Below are 19901 nucleotides of genomic sequence, written 5' to 3'. Positions count from 1 at the left end.
CGCTGGCACCTGACCAAAATGACCAATGAGGAGACAAGATATTTTCATATCGGGAGGGAGGGAAACAAAGGGTTCGTAGGTCTGTGTGATGCTTTCGCTGGGAACAGATCAAGAATGCAGTCTCAGAACTTCTGTTTGTTCGTAAGTAATCTAGCTAGAACATGCGTTAGATTTCCTTTTGTTTAATGGCTGGTAAAATAAGCTGTGCTGGATGGAATGTATATTCCTGTTTTTGTGTCTTTTTGTAACTTAAGGTTTTGCCTATAGGGATTCTCTATGTTTTGAATCTGATTACCCTGTAAGGTATTTACCACCCTGATTTTACAGAGGTGATTCTTTTACCTTTTCTTTAATTAAAATTCTTCTTTTAAGAACTGGATTGATTTTTCATTGTTCTTAAGATCCAAGGGTTTGGGTCTGTGTTCACCTGTACAAATTGGTGAGGATTATTATCAAGCCTTCTCCAGGAAAGGGGGTGTAGAGCTTGGGGGGATATTTTGGGGGAAGACATCTCCAAGTGGTCTCTTTCCCTGTTCTTTGTTTAACATGCTTGGTGGTGGCAGCATACTGATCAAGTACAAGGCAAAGTTTGTACCTGGGGGAAGTTTTTAACCTAAGCTGGTAAAAATAAGCTTAGGGGGTCTTTCATGCAGGCCTCCACATCTGTACCTTAGAGTTCAGAGTGGGGAAGGAACCTTGACAGTGGGTCAGCCTCTAGACCCTACAGTCTCCTTCTCCCTGTGGGTTCCTTACAGACCCCACTGCAGATCACTAACAAGTGGGCTATCTAACACCTTAGGAGCCAGGACATCTGTAGAACTCTGGGAGGTGACTGTAGGGAGGCCAAAGGGGAAATGTGTATGGGAAAGGGGAGGAAGTGGGAGGGTAGACCAAGGAGACCTGTATGCAACATGAGCCCCAACAGAGGTGACTGGCTGGTCCAGGGCAGTCAGCAGAGATGAGTCCAGGCTGCAAAGCTCAACTATGGAGCGTTGTTCCAGGGGCCTGCATGGAGCCTGCCTGATACTGGGCAGCTTTGCTCCCTGTCCCAGCTTCTCTCATCGTCCTGGGGGCAAGTTCACGCCAACCCTCCCGCCCGCTGACCTGTGAACCAGGCTCGTCCAGGCCGATTGCTGGGCTATGAGGCCGCCCTCCCCATGCCGCCTCAAGAGTCACTCTACAAAGGGAAAAAAGACCAAATGGCTGAAAAGAGGAGAAAGATGCCGTAACCCTTAACACAGCTCTCTGTCATTCTGATTTCACAAGCAAGGTTACCCCACAATCAGCAGTACCCTCTACAGCATAAATACCATAGACTGAGAGGAAGTGGCAGATGTCCAAATCAGGGACATGGAACTTAAGGAAATGTACCAGAAACAAGATATGTTTTCCTCCAGCCTGTGGAAAGAGGAACTAATGGGTTTGTAAACAACCTGCCTATAAGTACCAACCAGGTACAAGCAAATTGCAGAACCAGACAGAGCGAGGTACCTGTCACCAGCTGTAGAATCGGGCGCACAGACTGTGGTAACTATACTCTTAGTCTTTCTGCTGTCTAGTTAACTAATTATTAATAAACCCAATCAAGCCGACTGATGCGGAGGCCTCTTTAATCACTGAATAAATTTGAACCTTACTACAACCATTGTTGGTAACGAATTGGTGGCCCAGACGGGCACCTTGACAGGCAGTAGTGTTTGGTCTGACATGACAGGAATGCTCGGCCTAGTATAGTGGCAGTGGAGAGCTCAGCTGTGACTATCACAAGTCCAGCTATTTAGCACGGGGGTGGGCAAACTACGGCCTGGGGGCTGCATCCGGCCCTTCAGACGTTTTAATTCGGCCCTTGAGCTCCCGCTGGGGAGCGGGGTCTGGGGCGTGCCCTACTCCGGCGCTCAAGCTGGGGAGCAGTGTTGACGGCTTGCCCTGCTCCGTGCGGCTCCTGCAAGCAGCAGCATGTCCCACCTCCAGCCCCTATGCGTAGGGGCAGCCTGGGGGCTCTGCACACTTCCCCTGCCACAAGCACGCCCCCACAGCTCCTATTAGCCAGGAACCGCGGCCAATAGGAGCTGCAGGGGTAGCACCTGCGGATGGGGCAGCATGCAGAGCAGCCTGGCTACGCCTCCATGTAGGAGCCAGAGGGGGGACATGCTGTTGCTTCCAGGAGCTACTTGAGGTAGCTACCCGGAGCCTGCACCCCTCACCCCGCCCTACGCCCCAACCCCCTGCCCCAGCCATGATTCCCCTCCTGCCCTCTGAACCCCTCGGTCCCAGCCCAGAGCACCCTCCTGCATCCCCAGCCCCTCATCCCCAGCCCCACCCCAAAGCCCGCACCCCCAGCCAGAGCCCTCACCCCGCACCCGATCCCCAATCTGTGAGCATTCATGGCCCGCCACATATAATTTCCATACCCAGATATGGCCCTGGGGCCAAAAAGTTTGCCCACCCCTGGTCTAGCACACCGCAGTGCACCTAATCCGATCTAAGACCGATCCGTGGGGTCATGTGTGTTCATGGCTTGATTCAAAAGCTGAGAAGACACCCAAGGTTAAGGAGTTAAGAGAGGGAGCAAAGTGGGGAACTAAAAATGCTGCTTCAGAATATGAATAGTGTAAATTCTGGCTCAGAATGGCCACAAGGAAAGCTCAGGAAATGTCAGATTGATTGTGGTGAAATGAGTGTAAGGAAGTTAAGTTGGCACAAAGAACCTAAGGAGTTGAGAAGTGCTTCCCAGGTGGCACAGGAGCAATTCATTGTGGCAAAGCAGAGTGTCCCGGGGATTCGTGTTAAGTGCTGGAAGGAACAGGAGGACTTGAGAGAGCAGGTTCATGATTGAAGGGGACAAATTGCAGCACTGAGTGAGAGAGCTGAGGAGTGTAGAATGCTAAGAAAAGTAAATGAGCAAGGGAAGGAAAAGATGCAAGAATTAACCACAGACTCAAACAGACTCAGGTGCTCATTAGGTGAAAGAAAAATTGCAGCTACACAGGTCCAAGAAACACCAGTGATCTACAAGGTAATTGTGGGTGGTTGTCCTGAAGGAGAAACTGAGAAGAACCTAAATGAGAGAGATTATCTGGGGAAATTACCAGTTTGGAATAAAGATCAAATCAGCCTGATGGTAGATCCAGACGACACCCCTAAAAGGAAATTGTAATGTTAACCCTAAAGCAACCAAAATTGCTAGTTTAAAAAGGAAAGCACTATGATTGTAGCAAATTTTAGACTGACCCAAAATATATAGTTGGCTATTGGCTACAAAGCAGGTAAAAATTGCTACTACGCAACTGCATGATTTGGAAATTTGAATGAGCCATAAAATGCTTTTGAAAATTGGCATATTGGTGTGATTGATGCCCCTCACCCCATTTCCTGGGGGCATGGGTGTGCGTGTCCATGGACTCACATGAGCCTGAATTAAGGGAGTGAAAAAAACGGCTCCATTCATTAATTCAAATTAATTCAAATTTTAAGCAAAAGGTGCTTAACAAGAGATGCAATAAAGTTGTGCGATTGTGAAAGGTTTAAAGGACCTAAATGAACACTCCCTGTCAATAGAACCCTATTTAAAAAGGAAGGTGTATGTGAAATGTATGTGTCAAATAAATTGGCTTTCAAAGGGTTCCGCTAAAAATCCATTTGCTTCAATAATTAAAGAGCTAAAATTTTTGATTTTGAACATGTAATGGTAAAGGTGAGACAAGTTAGCCTTGTTAAAGTAAAAGTATGTCAAGTAATTCCTGGGATAATTTAAAGTTAAAGGTATTAAGTCCTCAATTGTTGCTGTGCCTTTAAGTTATGATTTTTGGTTCCAAGTCGAAAAGCTGATAGGGGACCCTGAAAAGCAAAAGGCAGCAACATCACTTGGACTCTGGGGCCAACAGCCAACATGTTGCTGTACAAAGATAAAGAGGAATTGCCTTTCCTGGCAGGCACTGCTAAATGGTTTTGTCCGTGAAAAAATAACTAGACAAGCAGAACTGCTTTTAACCAAGGATTTGGTTTAATGGGCATTAAGAATTGTTGCCCATGGACGTCGGTCCTAAAACATGACAAATGTCAAACAAAGCAATTAATTTTGAAGTCCTCAAACCTTTGTTTTATATTTAAACAATGGAGCTTGGACTCTGAAGCAGAACACAAGTAACTAATATCAGCTGGCTTTGTTGTAACAATGACACCATGCCTTTGAAATAGATGCCCCTTTGAACAAGGCGATGCCTGATGTAAATGTCAAAAAGAAATTAGTAAATGCAAACAGGGGGAAACAAAACCCTATTTACCACCCTTCTAACCTGCAAAAAAGTGCAGGGGTAGGAGAAAAAGTAAAAGGAGGTAAATTGAAGTATTAAGCATATGTATAGAATGCTTTGTTGCTTGCTTATTGGTCATGCAGGCTATTAGTTAAATGTTGTTGGTTTAATAAGTTAATAGATACAGAAGTTGTTATTTTTATCCTCTGTGAAGTCAACCCTCATTTCTCCCCATCTCCTCTGGAAAACATTTCACTTCTGAAACTTTTGTAAGTAACCCTGTTTCCTCTATTCTTTCTGAACTGCTTCCCGAGATCCTGGTGATTTGGCTCCACTGCTTTGTTCTAACCTGTTTATCAGAACCATGGAATATCCTGGGGTCTGACTGTATGGTTCACCAGGGCTGCATTGTTGAGTTAACTAACCATCTTTGTGTGTAGCAACTGGCTGGCCTGTGGCAGGAAATGATCCTGTATGTAACAGTAACTGATTGCCATATCACTGCAGCAGTTCAAAAGGCTGCCTGTTACGATCTGTCAGGTCTTTATAATAAATTCACTCTTTTCGGGATATTGTGCAACCTGGGGTTGAAGCAAGAGCCCCAGCCTTGCTCAGCATAAACATGACTGTGAAATAATGCCTGTCATGGTTACTGTTCCAGGTCCTAACCCAATAGCATCCATATGCAGCTGAAAGCATGAATTCCTTACTACAGCTGGGTGTCCACCAACCCTGTGTCTCTATCCTGGGCAAACCTCATTGAATTAAGTTAAACCCTAAACAACATTGCAAAATGTTAAAGCTGAAAAAAACAAACATTCAAAAGGTTTCTACCTGTATCTCCCAAGGATAAGCAGTCAATAAAAATTTATTATCCTCAGAGGGTTTATATAAACTCAAAGGGGTTATATTTTATTTAATTGTTATATTATTTTCCTTTATACTATGTTTAAAAATGTATTGGATATTAGAATGTATGCTGTGTATAAATATTTGAAAAAGTTTAATTGATATAACACACAAATTAACTCTAAAAAGCTAAAACAAAGTGGTCGGGGAAGAAAGCAGTAAATTTTTTCACTTACAGAGTGAGCACCCCTGTCTTTGCAGTCAACCCCCCTGTTTTAGCAATTAACCCTACAAATGCAGGGCCGAATGACTTAGCAACCCCTATAGCAGACACTCCAACAATCTGTGACATGCAGACAGCATACAAATCTGTCATCTTAGTGGTATGGGATCCTCCAATTCCTGAACCAGCCATGCCTGCTACAATGTTGAAGAAATTGCAACTGTCCATTCCCCTTTTGGGGAAGTAAAGGGGACATGCTCGTGAGTGGGGAAGAAGTGGGAGGGTTCCCAGCTTTGAGGATTAGTGGATTTGTAGCCAACATGAGCACCAACAGAGCTGACTAGCAGCTTGTTCCCTGTCCCAGCTTCTCTCATCCTTCTGTGCTCCAGCTTCAGAGCTGTTTAATGCAATCACTTGCTCTGCGCTATTTTCAGATATACAGGCACCCAGGGTTAATGAAGGGAACATACAGAAAGGCTGCCCCATACCTGTGGTAGCTTTAGAGACTGTTGTCTAGGGGCTAAAACAGGTGACTGGGAGCCAGGACTCCTGGGTTCTTTTCCCAGCTCTGTTGCTGGTTCACTGGGTGACGTTGGGCAAGTCCCTTCCCCTTTCTTTGCCTTAATTTCCTTATGTGCAAATTAGGGATAATGACATTGACCAATTTCCTGGAGGGTTGTGACAGGTGCAGTTTAGTTTAGTGAGGATTGGTACATGCCTCCTCTGCCAGTAGGCTGTGCACATCACAAGCCACCCACCGCCCCATCATTCCAGCCCAGCCAGCACCCACAGGCGGCATCCTGCTCCTTGCCAATACACTAACCTCTACACTGATCCCTACAGACGCTGTGTCCCTTCTTGCCTGCAGGATGGGGGCCACGAGGCTGGCACTGGCCTTGCTGTCCCTGGCGTACCTGCTGTGCACAGCCGCCGCGCTGAGAATCTGTGCTTTCAACATCAAGAACTTTGGAGACAGCAAGCTGTCCGACGAGACAACCGCGAGCATCATTGTGAAAGTGAGTGCTCCAGGCTGCCTGGGGTTGCGGCTTGGCAGGGGTAAGGGCTGAGGCACTGGTGGTGCCGGCTCTGGGGCCAGCTCAGGAACTCAGCAGCAACCAGGGATGGTTTGTGTTCGCAAAGTTTTAAAAGGGCCCCATCTCAGGGATGACAGCAGGCACGTCCCAGGGGCAGAAAGGGGATCGGTACCCGCTGTCCAGAGGATTGGGGGTTCATTCAGGGGGTCACTCTCTGCTGGGGAATGGGTGTGGATTCAGGCTGATCACACTCACTCCCCACACCCTGCTGCCTTGGGACTCAGCTCCCCCCGCCCTAGGATGACCAAATGTCCCAATTTTATAGGAACAGTCCTGATATTTGCAGCTTTCTTATATAGGTGCCTATTACCCCCACCCCCGGCCCCATTTTTCACACTTGCTGCCTGGTCACCCTACGCCCCACTCACCCAGGGCATGGTCTCCGCGGAGGGTGCGGGGGGTTGGTGGCCCTCACCAGCTCCCCGCTGGCAGAGGAGGACACATTAGTCAGGCTAGTGGCTGGGATGGGCAGCCCCTACAGTCCCTGCCCCTGCCCCGTGTGTCGTCATTCACACCAGGTGTGAATGATGCTAGGTAATGGGGGGAACTCGCTGCCGGGGCAGGGCAGTGGGGACCTCCCAGTTACTCCGGGCAGGCTCCACTGGTGACACTTGCCCTGCTGGGGGGCTGTTCAGGGCAGATGAGGCAGAGCGGCTGCTGGGATCCGGGATCTCCCGCCGGAGACAGGCAGGGAGCTGGTATCCCAGGGCCTTGCTTGGTTCCAGCCCGTTAAAGGGGCTGTTGCCGGCACCCAGTGCCGAGAGGAAAAACAACAGCAGAGGTTGGTTCGCTACCTGGTGTGCTTCACCCAATAATCACAACGGGGTGGAAAAGCAGAAAAGTTTATTTGCAGCTGCAAAAAGGTACAGGGAGAATTGAATCTCAAATCCTGCACCCAGAGCAGGAAGTTACACAGGCTTTTATACATCCTCTCTTCAGCATACTTATCCAATAGCAAGCTGCCCTAAGTATCCATATAGCCAGCCAATCCAGTTACCAGCTAGTTCCCTTGTTTTTTGTATCATTTGTTAAACTATACATAAAGCTGCTTTATTCAGCATTTTTCTTCCATATCTGCCCTGTTTGGCCTTGCTTAGTTTCAGGCAGTCTGACTCTGCAACATATTATTGCAGATCCTCAGCATAACTGCTGCGAGTGCCTCCAGGCGGGGGGGCCAAGGACATTTGGGCCTACTACGCAGAGCTGCTGTGAGTGCCTCCAGGCGGAAGGGGGGGGGGCCAAGGACACTTGGGCCTAGTGTGAGGGGGCTTCATCGACACTCGTCGTCTTCCATCCCCTCGAGTTACCTAGTGGCCATGCCCCAGTGTCCCCAACAGGGCTGTAGGCAGAAAACAACTGTGAAAGGCTGGGCCGAATCCATCCCTGGCGTAATCCCACTGCAGATGGTGGGGTTACCCCAGGGAGAGCCAGGCCCCATACGGGCAGCCTCTCTAGTCTCCCTCGGGAGGGAACAGTGGCAGCAGCGCTGACAGGACCTGAGGCCGCTTACCGGTACGGGGCGGGGCGGGGCCTCGGGTGGCAGGGGCAGGGCTGGGGGGGGTCAGCATCCCCCAGCCTGCCCTTCCAGTCCGGCTGGCCCATGCCGACCAGGCCTCCCGTGTTGATTTAAAGGGCCAGGGGCTCCGGACGCTGGTGCTGCTGCCCTGGGGCCCTTTTAAATCGCCGGCCCCAGGGCAGCTGCTCCCTTTGCCCCCCCTGTCCGTCAGCGGCCGGGGGGGCAAACAGGGCGGGAACGTTAAAGCGCCGCAGGGTCCTTTGCGGCGGCAGCGCTTTAACGTTGCTGCCCCTTCCCCGTCGGCGGCCCGGCCGGTCCGGACCCTACCAGCCGGGCCCCCGACGGGGGAGACAAAAGGGGCAGGAACGTTAAACCGCTGCCGCGGCAGCGCTTTGATGTGGGCTGGGTACGGGCCAGTGCGGTTCTTACCGGTACACCGTACCAGCCCCTACCGGCTCCCTTTCACCCCTGAGTGGCAGGGAAGAAAAGAGGCCGGGGATGCCGGGGCTCAGCAGCCAGGGACATTGGCACCTCCCTCAGCCCGGTGCGCCCCTCCCCCATTCCTCCCTCACCCCGGGACAGATGCCACTCAGCTAGTCACCCTAGGAAATGGCTGGAGGTTGCCAGGGCCACCCCAGCCTGGCAGCGGGATGGGCCTTTCCAAGTGCCCTTGCTCAGAGCCCAAGCCAGCTCAGCGGCTGCAGGGTCGGCTGGCCTGGCCATTCCTCTGGTGCCAAACCCAGCCCATGGCCTGCAGACACGGTCCCTCTGCCTCCCTGCCCCCCTCACGGCTAGGAGCAAAGAGACCCACCAACCAGGCGTCCCCGGCTCTGAGCACTGGGGAATCCAAATAGCACTGAGCCAGGAGGTGCCCGGGCTGTGGGCTGGCTGGGTGCACTGCAATTGCACCCTGCCCAGGGCTGTTTGCAGTCCTATAGCATGACAGGCAGGCTCAGCTGCCTCCTCTCTGGAAAGGGTGCAGCTTTCGAGCCAGAACAGAGGCACCGCCATTCCTGCGCTCACCTCCGGGGGAAGCCAGAGAGATGGGCCCAACCCAGCCCAAATCTGGGCCTGGACTCCTGACTGCAGTGCTCTGTGCTCCTACATGGCGGCTGGGTTCTGGTGTGTGGAGCCGGCCCAGGCAGAGACAGGATCCGCTGTGACCCAGGCCAGGACCTGGAGCAGGACCTGACTTTTGCTGCACGGTGCCCCCTCCTTGTCTCTTAGCTCCGAGGGGACGCTGTGGCTGTGCGTCAAGAGGCTCTTCACTGTTCTGTGACCCCAGGTAAGTCCCGTCCCCACTCCGTGCTCTGGAGAGACTGGCAGGACACAGGCACCAGCTACTACCTTGATTCCCCAGATTGCAGAGTCGGGGGGCTCCATCTGTCCCTCAGTGGGGTTCCAGTGCTGTCCGTGAGGCTGGCCCATTGCACACATACAATTCGAGTGGCACTGGAGCCGCCTTCGTCCCTCTCTGGGGCTGTGTATCGTACTGTGCCGGTGTCCACTGACCACAGGGCCCAGCGCTCTGCACCCAGCCCACAGTCAGTGCACATCAGGGCAGGGAACAGAGCTGCCCCTCCAGCCCTCCCTGCCGTTTGCTCCCGGCTGTGCGCTGACAACTGCCCCCATGCCGCCCGCAGATCCTGTCCCGGTACGACATCGCCTTGGTGCAGGAGGTGCGGGACGCCGATCTCAGCGCCGTGACCAACCTCCTAGACCAGCTCAACAGGTAACCTCCGGAGTAGGTGGCAGGGACATGTCTCAGTCCCCATTAGTGATTGTGACCGAATCCAACGGAGGTCACTCAATTAGGGTGAACTGCAAAGCATGGGACAGACAATCCCCAAAGCTGGGGGATATTCCAATACTTAGATTTACCAAACCAGCACAAAACTGCTTCTATAATATCTCACTGGTTACCCAGAAGTCAATAACACAGTTCCCTTAAAGCAACCCGGTCTCAGGCCTCCACCCAGAAACCCAAGTAAGATATGATGAAGATTACTGAAAATCTTATTCATCATATAAGAAAGATCTACCAATCCCAAAGGATCGGACACATTACCTCCCAGGTTAATGAATATTTCAGATCTTACCAAATACACACTACAGCCAATTCTTATTATAAACTAAAATTTATTTAAAAAAAGAAAAGAGAGAGTATTTGTAGTTGTAAAGAGTTCTTTCAGAATTAATTCATAGGTTATAGTTCAATGTTTATATTCAGGGTGTTCTAGCTTAGGACTGGGATCTCAGCCTTATGACTTAAGCTTCCCCTGCATGAAGCATCAAGCACGTCAGAGATAAAAAGGATTGGGACCCAAGGCATCTTTATACAGTTTCAGGCCTTCTTGTGATAGCTCAGAGTCTTAGGTGAACAATAGGCACTCATGGGGACTTTGAAGTGGATCCATTTCCTAAGCATCGCAGGTAATTATCTACACAGATTAGCATAAGGCAATTGCCCGTTTTCCATCATTCTCAGGTGATTTGCTATAAATTTCAAAGCGAGATGAACACAGTGATAACCTATGTTTACAGGTTTCAGAGTGGTAGCCGTGTTAGTCTGTATCAGCAAAAAGAGTCTCTAAGGTGCCACAAGTACTCCTATGTTTACAGTTCAATTAAATGTTAATATTCCCTTTGGATCTCTGAATCAATAGCTATAGTGACAGACAGGAACTGTCTGTTTACATGGCTAACATTTACAAGATATAAGTACACACATACAATTACCATCACCTCCAATACTCTAACAATACAGGTTTGCATTTCAAAGTTCTAGCTTATCTAGTATGGAGTGGCCCTAATTACCATTCACACATCTCTAATGGTTGACTCTGTGTCATTTATCCTGAAGGATCCTTACCCTTTCTGGCCATACATCACACTTTGTATAAGATTTGTTGCAATTATATAACAGTGGTAGCAACAATGATTTGCATGGTCATATTTTAATTAGACAATGTCACAGTGATAAACGAGGCCACAGAGCAGCCACCAGGCAAAGGGGCCGGCTCCAGGCTCCAGGGTCTGGGAGGCCGAATCCAGCCTTGTCAGCACGAGATCCTCAGCTGGACGGGGCCACATATCTGTGCATAGGGCTGTGTCAGTGTCAGGAAGGGACTCATGCGCTGCGCAGCAGCAGATGGCATGTAACCATGTGTCCTTGGCTCGACAGCGAGAGAGTCTCCTTCAGCTCCCGTGGTCAGTGGGTGCACAGAGAGTGTAGGCTGGAGATCAGCAGGTGAAAGGTGCGAGCACAGGGCGAAGGAGCATTGTGGGCTGGCTAATTAGCTGGTGTCTGTAGGGAGAAGATCTGAGTGCCAAGTAAGTGACTAGTGCCAGGACCCGCCTCTGCCCCATACAAAGAGCAGGGCAAAGGGGAGCAGAGGGAGAGTAAAGCGGGGAATGGCTCGGGGGGGACTGGAAGTGTTTTTCTGGCAGGTCCGCGCACAGGACCTGGCTCCCTTGGCACTCCTGCTGGGTACATTGGGGGCACCCCACTTACACTGTTGGAATGGGAGGCTCAGACCTGAGGCCAGCCTGTGAGGTCATCACTGCTGTTCTCCTTTGTGTCCCCCCGCAGTGCGTCGAAGCATCAGTACAGCTACGAGATCAGCGAGCCCCTGGGTCGGGAGAACTACAAGGAGATGTACCTCTTCATTTACAGGTAACAGGGCTCACGGAAGAGGCTGGATCAGCAGCTGCCAGCCTGGAGACAGGCCTGGCTTGCCTCCCCCTGTGTACATCAGCAGCAACTCCTGGGGAACCTGACCCACGGCATCTGTGGTGCTCCTGACCCCATACAGAGTGGCCCCTTCACACCTCCTCTCAGGCCCCTTTTAAGCTGGCAGCGTGGTGTAGAGGGGTCTTAGTTTAAACAAGAATGAGGGCCACAGTGTTTGGGCACAAGGCAATCTCTTGGTCTAGGGGGAGTGAGGGCTGGGATCTGGGGGTCAGAGCTAAGGCCCTTTGCATCACAGTAGCTGTGTATTTACATGCTTCTAAACACGTCTGTTGGGCAGCATGTCCCACATGCGGCATTTCCTGCCTGGACGATATTTGCTTGGCGGGTGTCATGGGACAAGCACCCCGCATCCCCTCTTGGGGCAGGGTGAGGGTTGTTATTTCCCCGCAGCTGAGTCTGTACGATCACCCCTTGTCTTGGGACAGCGTAGCCTAGGGGCAAAAATCAGTATGAGTGCCCTCCCTCAGGGCTGCATGGCCCAACGGCCAGAGTCAGTATAACTGCCCTCTCCTTCAGGCCTGTGGGGCTAATGGCCAGTCAGGGGAATGGGCCACCACCAGGGTGGGTGGCAGCCAGGTAGGGGGACCTGGTCCCTCCCTGCTCCACGGGGTCCCTGCTCAGTGCCAAGTATGTTTGCCACTTAGTCAGCAGGGCATCCATCTGAAACACACTGACACCATCCAACACATTGACTAATGCCCCCTGAGCTCCTTCCTATGCTGTCCAGGTGCAATGGTCCTGGCATCTCCAAGGTATTTGGGCTCCTCAGCCTATGCGGCTCTCAGCAGCTCTGTCGCTCCTTGGGCATCTGCAGGAGCTTGGGCATTCACCTGGGTCTCAGGCTAAATCTTTTGTGGACCCCTTAGACATAGTCCCTGGACCCCCAGGGGTCCGCAGACCACAGGTTGAGAATCACGGCTCTAGAGGACATCGGTATCGGGCTGTATCCGAGCAGTCCAGATGTGTTAAAACCCCTGAGTCAAACAACAGACAACAGCGTCATGAACAAACCTTATAGTGAACCATTGCTGCCTGATGCTCTCAGCACCCTGGGGCTGGCTTGGCACGGAGCTCTGACATGGACCAAAGGGACCCTGCTGCCCCCAGGCCACCCCACTGTGTTCCAACAGCTGAACAAATGAATGAATGAACAATGGGCCAGAGCCACAGTTGGTATTGACGGGGGCAGCGCTGTCGAGGGCCGTGGAGCTATATCAACTGACACCAGCTGAGGATCTGGCCCATTGCCACAGGACCAATGTCTCCTGTGTTGACAAGGAAGCTCTCAGCACTGAGGAGCTGTAGCAGCAGGTGATCCACTGGGCATGAGACCTCTGCCTTCTGGTGACACGTTAGGCTGGAGATGTACTGACAAAGCTGCATTGTAATAGCTGGGGAAGGGGACGCTACAGGCTGGGATTGAGGGGCACCGGCAGAGCTGTGGGTGGGGAGCCCAGGGCTGGGAAGGTAGGGGGCTGTGGGTCAGGATTGAGGGGTGCTGGCAGAGCTGTGGGTGGGGAGCGCAGGGCTGGGACAGTAGGGGGCTCTGCGTCAGGACTGAGGGGTGGGGAGCTCCTACCAAGCCAAACCCTCTGGCATGAACAGCTGGAGCCCCCTTCCTGTCCTCTTACTGACTCTCTCCCCTCCCTGCTGTTTCCCCCCAGGGAGCAGACGGTGTCTGTAGTGGCCACATACCAGTATCCAGACCCAAGCAACATCTTCAGTCGGGAGCCCTTCATTGTAAAGTTCTCATCCCCCAACTCGAGTAAGCAGAGCCCACTGGCAGGAGTGACCCCAACCCCCGCCCAGCCCCATGCAGGGCCCTGCCCCCAGTTTGCAGCATCCTGAAGCTCAAGTGACCAACCAGAGACTCAGAGCAGCTGCGAGCCCCACTGAGCTGGAGCAGGCTGGCGAGCCACATCCTCGAGTAGAGTGAATGTCTGGGCAGGAGTAGCTCTGAGTGATGCAGGAGCCACGTGCTGGCTTGCGTGCTGTGCTGAGGGGGTGACAGATGCATGGCCCCAGGACAGGTGCATTGTCACTGCTTCCAGCAGGGAGGGACCCGGCCCTTCTGCTCTGGGCTTAGGCCCTGGTGCTGGAGGGCAGGGAGACTCTGCTACGTCTGAGAAGTGTGGCTGTGGGGGCCCGAGGGTACCAGCTCATACAGTACGCAGGGGACTGAACCCTGCAATCACATTCAGCTACAACCCAGTGTATGTGCATAGCGAGAGCTGCACAGGAGGGATGTCACAAGATGCTCGGATCTCCGCCCCGGATTCCTCGTTCTCACCCACCCAGTGGGGCATGGGGCTCTGGCTATGTTGGCTAATAGGGGACAGGACACTCATAGATGTAGACTAGGGGAGGGCAAACTACGGCCCGTGGGGATTTCAAGCCCCATGGCACAGCGGGGCTAAGCAGGCTCCCTGCCTGCCCTGTCCCAGCACTGCTCCTGGAAGCGGCTGGCCCCACGTCTCTTTGGCCCCAGGGGTGGAGGCAGAGGGCTCCGTGTGCTGCCCTTGCCTGCAGGCACCACCCACCGCAGCTCCCATTGCCCAGGAATGGGGAACCGTGGTCAATGGGAGCTTCGGGGGTGGTACCCGCAGGCGAGGGCAGTACGTGGCGGAGCTGCCTGCCCCAGCCCACCCCCAGGAGCCACTGCTGGACATGCTGGCCACTTCCGGGAGCGGCACAGGGCCAGGGCAGGCAGGCAGTCTGCCTTAGCCCCACTGCATGCCACTGCCATCCCAGAGCCGCTCAAGGTAAGCGGCACTGGGCCAGAGCCCGCACCCCTCCTGCACCCCGCACTCCAACCCCCTGCCCTGAGCCCCATAACCCCCTGCCTTGAGCCCCCTGCCCTGAGCGCCCTCCTGCGTTCCACAGCTCCTCCTGCCCTGAGCCCCCAACCTCCTGCCCTGAGCCCCCTCCTGCACTCTGCATCCCCTCCTGAACCCCAACCCCTTGCCCTGAGCCCCTGCATACCACACCCCCTCCCACACCCCGCACTCCCTCCCGCACCCCAACCCCCTGCCCCAGCTCTACATTCATGGCCCTGCATGCAATTTCCCCACATAGATGTGGCCCTTGGGTCAAAAGTTTTCCCACCCCTGATATAGACAAAGGGAGAGAGCTGAACATGTCCCCTGGGCGGGGGCACTCTTGTCCCCACTAGGTCATGGCGCCCCAGGGCAGCGCTGCTGAAGGTGTTACTCAAGCTGACGGACAGATCTTATGGTTCAGGACTGTGTGTGTTCATGCACTTGTGTATGGTGGCTCTGTGTGTGTGCACACGCATGTGTATGATGGTGTGCTGTGTGTGTGCACGCATGTGTATGATGGCTCTGAGTGTGTGTACACGTGCGTTGGCTCAGTGTGTATGATGGCTGGGTGTGTATGAGTATGAGATGGCTGGGTGTCTGTGTGTGAAAGCTCTGCATGTGTGCGAGATGGCTCTGTGTGTGTGTGTGTATGTGCGATGGCTGGGGGGGGTGTGTGGGTGTGTGTGAGAGAAAGATGGCTGGCTGGGTGTGTGCACGTGTGATAACTGTGTGTGTGAAAGTTCTCCGTGTGTGCAAGATGGCTCTCTGTGTGCATGTGTGTGATGGTTGGGTGTGAGTGAGCATGAGATGGCTGTGTGTGTGATGACTGTGTGTGTTTGTGAGAGCTTTGCATGTGTGCGAGATGGCTCTCTGTGTGCATGTGTGTGATCACTCTGTAACTTGTGTCTCTGGCAGAGGTGCAGGAGTTCGTGCTGGTGCCCCTCCATACGGCCCCCAACGAGGCTGTGGCAGAGATCGACGCCCTCTACGATGTCTACTTAGATGTCATCGACAAGTGGGGGACTGATGTAAGCAGAAGTATCTGGGTGCAAACCTAGCCCCGTGTGAATGTACGAAGGGGCTTTAGATTCACAGCTGTTATGGCCAGAAGGGCCTGTTCTGACCATCCAGTCTGCGCTCCTGCATCGTCCAGGCTAGAGAACCCAGCTCCCTCTCCCGCTTGCTTAGAGCTGGGTTGGTATTAACTATACAGTTCCTGTGGAACCCACAGCGTCCATCGGCTGCTGCCTCCGAGCCACCACGCTAGCTAGGAAGGAGCCAGCTGCGCAGGCAATCAGCTGAAATCTCATTCCCCGAGGAGCTGGCCGGGATGCTCCCTGGTCTGGAGTGTGCTCCCAGACAGCTCCAGGGTGATGCTGGCATAGTTCCACTGACCGCAGCGTGACTCGCCCCCAGTGTAAATAGCCGTCTGTGTCTCCGGCTCTGTGGGATGGTGGCTAAATGCCACGGAAATGCCCACATTTCTCTGAGGCAGATCACGTGCCGTCACCACCTCCTGCAGGCCTGGCTCTGTGGGGCACGGACCGGGCAGTTTATGGACAGACTTGGAGCTCCCCTGATTCCAGGTGGCTGCTCCTGCAGGGACAGCCTCTGCTGGCAGAGTGTAAGAGCTCTGTGCTTAGGGCCTTGTCCTGCATCAGTAGCACGTCTCCGGGAGGTTGGTGGCTGGCAAAATGCCTTTTTGATGGAAAATGCGGTTTCTGCAAAATCAACATTTTCTTTGGGGAAAATGTTTATGGAAAAATGTTGATTTTCCTGCAGGAAAAGGGAAACGAACTATCTGATGTAGGGTCATGTCGACCCGAAGCACAGGGTTGTTGAATGGCATCAAAACATTTCATTTTGAGGAGGTCTGGCCGTGAAGCATCTGCCAATTCTGCAGCAGGGCCTCATTACCCATTCTCCCCATGGGATCTCTGGATGGACTACATCTCCCGTGATACACCACAGTCTCCCCTCGAGATGCAGTCTGGTCAGGGAACATGGCTCAGTGGGTGAATGGGGGCATAAGGCACCTGGACTACAACTCCCATGAGGCAATGCAGCAGCTTCGGCACATGCCTTTTAACAACTGACCCAAAACAAAAGGTTTAGACCTTTCCAAATCAAACCTTTCTACTCTGGGTAAAACTTTGATATTTTGACTTTTCGTCCCAATTCAAGACAAAACCAAACAGTGAAATTTTAGCCTTTCCCCAGGATGCAAATTCTGCTTTTCACTCAGTCCTCACAGCACAGTCCAAAGGGTGCTCAGACACTGACTGCGTCTCTCTCATGCCCGGTCCCAGTGCCTGCCAGTACCGAACACACAGCCCATTCATGCCATTCCTTCTGCAGAATATCATGTTCCTGGGAGACTTCAACGCCGACTGCTCCTACGTCAAGAACGAGGACTGGGGGTCCATCCGCCTGCGCACCAGCGAGGTGTTCAAGTGGCTCATCCCTGACAGTGCAGACACCACCGTAGGGAAGTCAGACTGCGCCTACGACCGGTGAGACGCCGCCTTTCCGAGCGTCACAATGGGCAGGCCTCTCTTGGCAAGCATGGCGCAGCCCTGGGGCCTGAACATTCCTCCGGCCCTGCAGGGAGGGACCCCGGCTCCCGGCACAGGCAGAGACCCACCTACAGATGCAGGAGATTTCCAAGGGTTCCCTCTGTATTTCCTGGTGGGCTATTAACAAGTCTCAGAACAGGTGGAGTAGCTTTGGCCTGTCAGGAGAATGGCTGTGTGTGGGAGGGTGTGTGCATGCCTGCTGGGGGAAGGGTTGGCTGAAGCCAGCAGTCCGATCGTGTGGGCAACATGAGCGCAGCGCAGAGGACATGAGAGTGAATGAAGCTGTTGACGGCGATCCTCTGTCTGGGGGATCCACAGAGCAGTTGTGATTCAGGACTCACAGGGCACTCTGCTGGCTGCCTGTGCCTGCATTCCCTCTTGTGGCTGAACTAGGAGAGCTTCAGCGAAAGCCTTGGGTGGGGGCTTCTTTGCCTAGGTCTTAGCTCTTGTTTTTCATCAGAGACCCGCTCTCGGAGGCCTGGCACAGACAATGGCAGATGGCATTTGGTGTCCGGGAAAAGAAGGGCTGAAGACTAGCCCGGCACTGATACTAACCCCAGATCCTCGGAGTTGGGATTTTTCCTTGCTGTGTTTGAATCTGAAATGAAAGACCCTGGAAAGTGCAGGGGTTTAACCCCGAGTCTTGTGTTGTCATGTTCCAGGATTGTGGTGTGCGGCCCCCAGCTGAAGAAAAGCATCAAGCCCAAGTCTGCTGATGTCTATGATTTCCAACACGCTTTCAAACTGGAGGAAGCCGAGGTGTGGTGGGCTGAAACTGATCCCCAGAGAGCAAACATTTAATTCCTTTAGACAGCGAAGCTCTTCCTGCTTGTTAAATTCCGGGGTAGAACCCTGGCCGTGTGGGACAGTCATACTAGGGGCATCCGTAAGAACCAGACAGGGCCTCTGGCCAGACCCAAGCATTCTCGTTTATAAAACATTTTGAAAAAATGACAGGGATGTCTGCAACTCTGCCAGGAAAAGGTGAGCTCTCAAGGCTTTATGACTGGGAGTTTTGGATGCCTGTAGCACTCACAAGTGATGAAGCAAACAGGTCACTGATGACCTCCATAAACCACAGCTCCCCACCCCGCTCTGTGTGCGCTCCATCCTAGTCCATCAGCATCCAAGAGTTGTCGCAAAGGTGGTGGGAACTATTTTTTACGTCCCTTCATGGGTAGGTGTCTTTAGTGGCCAGGAGTCCATAGCTATATAGGGCACCAAGGATAAAGAAAACAATAACTCATGCATTTAAAACTTCTCTAAACGAGCTCTTCTCTCCCTAGAAAGCTACAGCTTGAAAGTCAAGGGTGTCAGGCCCTTCCCCTAGAAAACTCCAGCTTGGGGACAGTTCTAGCTCTGTAAGGCTAAGGGAGAGCTTCACCCTTTCTGAGACCCAGCTGGGGTAGTTGCCAGTCTTGAGGTTGGGCAAGGGAAAGGCCCCGGGAAGGTTACCCGCTGCACATGTAGCCAGGTGGATCTAAGCTGGTGGAGCTGTTACACTGTGTCCCCACTTGCTGTTCCCATGCAGGCCCTGGCTGTCAGCGACCATTTCCCAGTGGAGGTGACGCTGAAGGCTCACTGAAGCTCCAGGCTGCCTTCACCAGCACCTGCTCAGAATCCTCTCCCTCTGCAGCAGTGGAGCGTGGCTGCCCAGCCCCACCAACTGTAACTATCATCCCGAAAGGACCCTCGGCACCAGCATTGGCCATCCCTGCAGGACAACAGCGTTTGCCGTACCAGCCCTCCTTGTACAGCCGGGGTTTAAGTCAATGCCACGTTAGCGAAAGATGCCACGTGGCAGCCCTGATGCCTGAGGTCCTAAGTCACAGGACAGCCAGTACAAGCAGCTGGCAGGCCCATCTGCCACCCATCACAGCCTGGCTCTACAGCAGCCCAATTGTAAGTGGGGTTCAATCTACCAGGCCCATTCAGCCCTTGGCAGCACCCTCCATCTATCAGAGCACAACGACCTTCAGCTACTATGAACCTGAGCTGGATTCCAACTGCAGTCTGATTTCCAAACAATACTTGCCTGGAAGGATGCATTTGGTTCCAGGGTTTCCTTATCCAAAATTACTGTATGTGTAAACACTGTAACTTGTGGCCTCAGGTGAAGGGAAATGACCCCTTTTCCGTGTAGCCACCTGTTAGGATATAGATATTCAGGCCTGTCTGTCAAGGCCTGTACTCTAAGAATTTAGGTGTATTCTTATCACTTGGCTAGTTAGAGGTATAAAAGAAAGAATCAAAATCACTGGCTGCCGGTGTAAGGTCCTTCTCTTACTGTGACAGTCTGAGGTCCTGTTCTTAGGCTAAGGCCTTTGGCTAAGCAACAGAGGCAGCCATAAGCTGGGAAGCGAATGGTCACATCCTCCCATTCCAACCTAGTCACATTGAAATAAGGTGCTATTGGGCTGTTAGGAATACAATCCTGCCCTGATAGTGCCTATCGCCTCCAGAGAAAGGGAAGTGCCTAGAAGATGTAAAAGGAAACTTAGTTTGATAGCATCCTGTCTGGCAAGAACTCACTTATCAATAGCTGGGATGTGAAATCCTCACTTCTGTATTGTTTTGTCATTATAGTTCCCACTTTGCTATTGTTTGTCTGTATAATCTCTGTCTGGTTCCGTGATTGTTCCTGTCTGCTGTATAATTAATTTTGCTGGGTGTAAACTAATTAAGGTGGTGGGATATAACTGGTTACATAATCATGTTACAATATGTTAGGATTGGTTAGTTAAATTTCAGGAAAATGATTGGTTAAGGTATAGCTAAGCAGAACTCAAGTTTTACAATATAGTCTGCAGTCAATCA

General features: G+C 52.4%; 1 protein-coding gene across 2 annotated transcripts; it reads left to right on the top strand.

Annotated features, from left to right (window-relative positions):
- The first annotated feature begins 1426 nt into the window (after positions 1-1426).
- DNASE1L2 (deoxyribonuclease 1 like 2) lies at positions 1427-19356 on the top strand. Of its 2 annotated transcripts, none has more exons than XM_037911228.2 (9): positions 1427-1527; positions 6194-6341; positions 9579-9667; positions 11528-11611; positions 13354-13454; positions 15424-15536; positions 16867-17021; positions 17747-17843; positions 18616-19356. In XM_037911228.2, the coding sequence occupies exons 2-9, from the start codon at positions 6195-6197 to the stop codon at positions 18667-18669; spliced, it is 840 nt and encodes a 279-aa protein (XP_037767156.1). In that variant the 5' UTR covers positions 1427-1527; position 6194; the 3' UTR covers positions 18670-19356. The 2 variants fall into 2 exon arrangements, with proteins under 2 accessions (XP_037767156.1, XP_037767158.1); XM_037911230.2 differs by having other exon boundaries at positions 1465-1527; positions 6169-6341.
- The last annotated feature ends 545 nt before the right edge of the window (positions 19357-19901 follow it).

Source organism: Chelonia mydas, chromosome 10 (assembly GCF_015237465.2).
Source record: "Chelonia mydas isolate rCheMyd1 chromosome 10, rCheMyd1.pri.v2, whole genome shotgun sequence".
Lineage (NCBI taxonomy): Eukaryota > Metazoa > Chordata > Testudines > Cheloniidae > Chelonia > Chelonia mydas.
This window is presented reverse-complemented; position numbering and strand designations above follow the sequence as displayed.

What these genes read in the sequence shown, in the direction of transcription:
- DNASE1L2 (XM_037911228.2), top strand. Translation starts at nt 6,195, where the DNA reads ATGGGGGCCACGAGGCTGGCACTGGCCTTGCTGTCCCTGGCGTACCTG. An exon ending in CTCCTAGACCAGCTCAACAG is followed by an intron (nt 9,668 to 11,527) that starts GTAACCTCCGGA and finishes GTCCCCCCGCAG; the next exon opens with TGCGTCGAAGCATCAGTACA. An exon ending in TCAGACTGCGCCTACGACCG is followed by an intron (nt 17,022 to 17,746) that starts GTGAGACGCCGC and finishes GTCATGTTCCAG; the next exon opens with GATTGTGGTGTGCGGCCCCC.